Raw genomic sequence first — 2,865 nt, forward strand, 5'->3', positions numbered from 1 at the left:
AGGAGAAAGCAAGCATCAAATTGTGATGTTTCTAGCTGCTGAAAGTAAGTGTCTTATGAGTTTTTTGACATGTATAAATGCATTGTTGTCCTGAAAGATATTTAATAGGGCTAGTTCTGGAGTTACTTTTATTATCTCTTTCGCTATTTTGGAGATTTCCTGCAGGAATGAACTTCGGGGCATTTCCACCTCATGTGGAGATATGTGCCTATGGAGGTGCAGGCTCTCCAGCATTTAGATGCTCCTATTTTACAGATGGGAATAGATTTGGAGGCTACCTAACAACAACAAAAATAGGATGGTGGAACTATTCCTCTCTTCCCTCTTTTCAGATCTAAGGACTGTTATCTCCAATCATTGCGAAGATGGCTGGAGGGGATCAGAACAGAACAGCCAACGTCTCCTACACAGAATTCCTTCTGCTCGCCTTCCCAGGCCTCCAAGAGTCCAGATATCTCCTCGCCATCCCTTTCTTCTGCCTTTACTTCATGATTGTTGCAGGGAACTCCATCCTGATCTACACTGTGAGGACAGATCACAGTCTCCATTCGCCCATGTACATCCTGATTGCTTTGCTCTTCGCAGTCAACATCTGTGGCTCCACCGTCATCCTTCCCAAGATGCTCCTCAGCTTCCTTCTCAGAGTCAGCCACATCTCCCTGACGGAGTGCCTGGTCCAGATGTTCTTCCTCTACTTTGCCACCATGCAGGACTGCAATCTTCTTCTCCTGATGGCTCTGGACAGATACGTGGCCATTTGTCACCCTCTGCACTACACAGACATCATGACGAAGAAGCTCCTGGTGATATTGACACTGGTCGCTCTTGCCCGGGGCGTAGCTTTCGTCAGCCCAGTAGTGATCCTGGCTTCCCAGGTGAGGTTCTGCCGGTCCAACATCATTGGGCATTTTGCCTGTGAGCACATGGCCCTCATGAGATTGTCCTGTGGTGACATCTCCAGGAACAAGGTTCTAGGCCTGGCAGCAAGAACCATCACCGCCATCTTTGACTTTGGCTTTCTCCTGGGTTCTTACGGCTGCATCCTCCAGGTGTCCATGCAGATGAGCTCTGGCCACGCCCGACACAAGGCCTTCCACACCTGTGGCACCCACCTCATGGTCATCTTTACAACCTACTCTTCCAGAATCATCTCCTCCATTGTCTACCGCTTAGCCAAGTCAGCCAGCCAGGATGTCCACAATCTGCTCAGCGCAATATACCTGTTTCTTCCCTGGATCCTGCACCCCATCATTTATGGCATGAGGACTAAGGAGATCCAGGACAGTCTTTGGAAGCTGCTCAGAAGGAAATGGGCTCATTTGGTCCCTGGGAAAGCTGCGGCTGTGAGCAGAATTAAGTGATTGATCTGTCTGTGTGGATACAAGGCGGGTTTAGCAGAACTATCTAGAGCAGACATTGCACACTTGGTGTCCAGGTTGTCCAAGTCTGGTCTAGATTCATGTAAAGGGGTTTTCAAGAGTTTTCATAAGACACAGGGAACAAATGAGAAAAGTCTGCTGGTTGGGTCTCTTTTAACGGCCATGGAAAGGATTCTGCAACACATTCCTTTGAAGGTCCTGCCCCGGCCACCATTAGAGTCAGAGGACTTCTGGCTTTTTGCTCCAGGTTTGTGTCTGGGCAAGAAGTTTCACCTGCCTTAGCAGAGGAATAATAGGAGACCTGACAGTATCCTTGTCACCTCAATTGCGCTCCACCTCTTGACTTTCTTGTCCCACAGAGTGGCTGGGCCAAATGAACTAGGCAAGAAGGGGTTAATATTTTTGGCTCAACTTTCTGAAAAGTTATGCCTTTGGCTTCCTAATCCTAGGCTGCTGCTGCTAATCTGCAGCTAGGGAAAGTCAGTCTGTGCATGCTCAGAACCACTCACTTCATTACAATATTTAGCATATATATGGGGTCTGGGAATGTACAAAGTTATTTTATTATTTATAATATTATATATTATTATATTAGAGTATTTGAATACCGCCCTCTTGCAAAATGTCAACAACATTAAAAACTTTAGAAGCAATCGTTCCTCAATGTATCAGTGTGCTATATATATATATATATATATATTTAAAAAACTGAACATGAAGGAATGGCTTTTCCAGATATATAAAACTATTAGTTTGCTGCAAGGTTAGCAGCTACGAGAGAGTGGTATGAACTAGACCTGGTCTCACACTTAGAAAATTTTGTTCTAAAGAGACAAAAAGAAGCAGCGTTATGGCACCAACAGTTAGCAACATATCCTAGGTCCATTTTGGTTTAACAATCTGTGGTAAATTAAGAAATAAAATCTGTCCAGAGTTCTCACCTCTCACATCAAGGCTTTGCAATGAATTTGCAACATGTGTTTATTACTTATTCTTATTATTCTTATTATTCTTATTTATTAAATTTCTATACTGCCCTTTCTCCAAAGATTATAGGGCAGTTTACAAAATAAAAACACAAAAATACATACCATAATGACAAACAAAAACAATAACTAAAACCACCCCAACACATATACATGTGGGGTACCCAAGAGCCCGTATAGAGTCCTTAAGTAGGTTCCCTATTCATAGGAGAAAATAACAGAGGCCAACCAGAGAATATTGAGAAGCAAAGCGGCTGGCGAGCCTGATCTTTATTAAACTGTTGCAACAGGGTGCTCCTCTCACATGCAGGAAAGGAGGAGGAACCCAGAACAATGGTGCGCAAGCCCATATATAGTCTTTTGAAATCGCCCACCCTGTAGCCCAAGACCACCCCAAAAAAACATCATACATACATCACAGAAGGAGGCGGTCTACAGCAGAAATCCTTTCTGCCAGGAAACCTGATAATGGTCACTGATTGCCTTTACCTGGGCAGCCT

General features: G+C 44.3%; 1 protein-coding gene across 1 annotated transcript; it reads left to right on the top strand.

Annotated features, from left to right (window-relative positions):
* Positions 1-365: 365 nt before the first annotated feature.
* On the top strand, positions 366-1,409 carry LOC309340215 (olfactory receptor 52K1-like; the record flags this gene model as incomplete). The annotated part of the gene is made up of 1 exon (XM_081858828.1): positions 366-1,409. One exon carries the CDS (start codon positions 366-368, stop codon positions 1,359-1,361), a length of 996 nt encoding a protein of 331 aa, XP_081714954.1. The 3' UTR covers positions 1,362-1,409.
* Between the last annotated feature and the right edge of the window lie 1,456 nt (positions 1,410-2,865).

This window comes from Podarcis erhardii, assembly GCF_964252035.2.
Source record: "Podarcis erhardii genome assembly, chromosome: 4".
NCBI classification, from domain to species: Eukaryota; Metazoa; Chordata; class Lepidosauria; order Squamata; family Lacertidae; genus Podarcis; species Podarcis erhardii.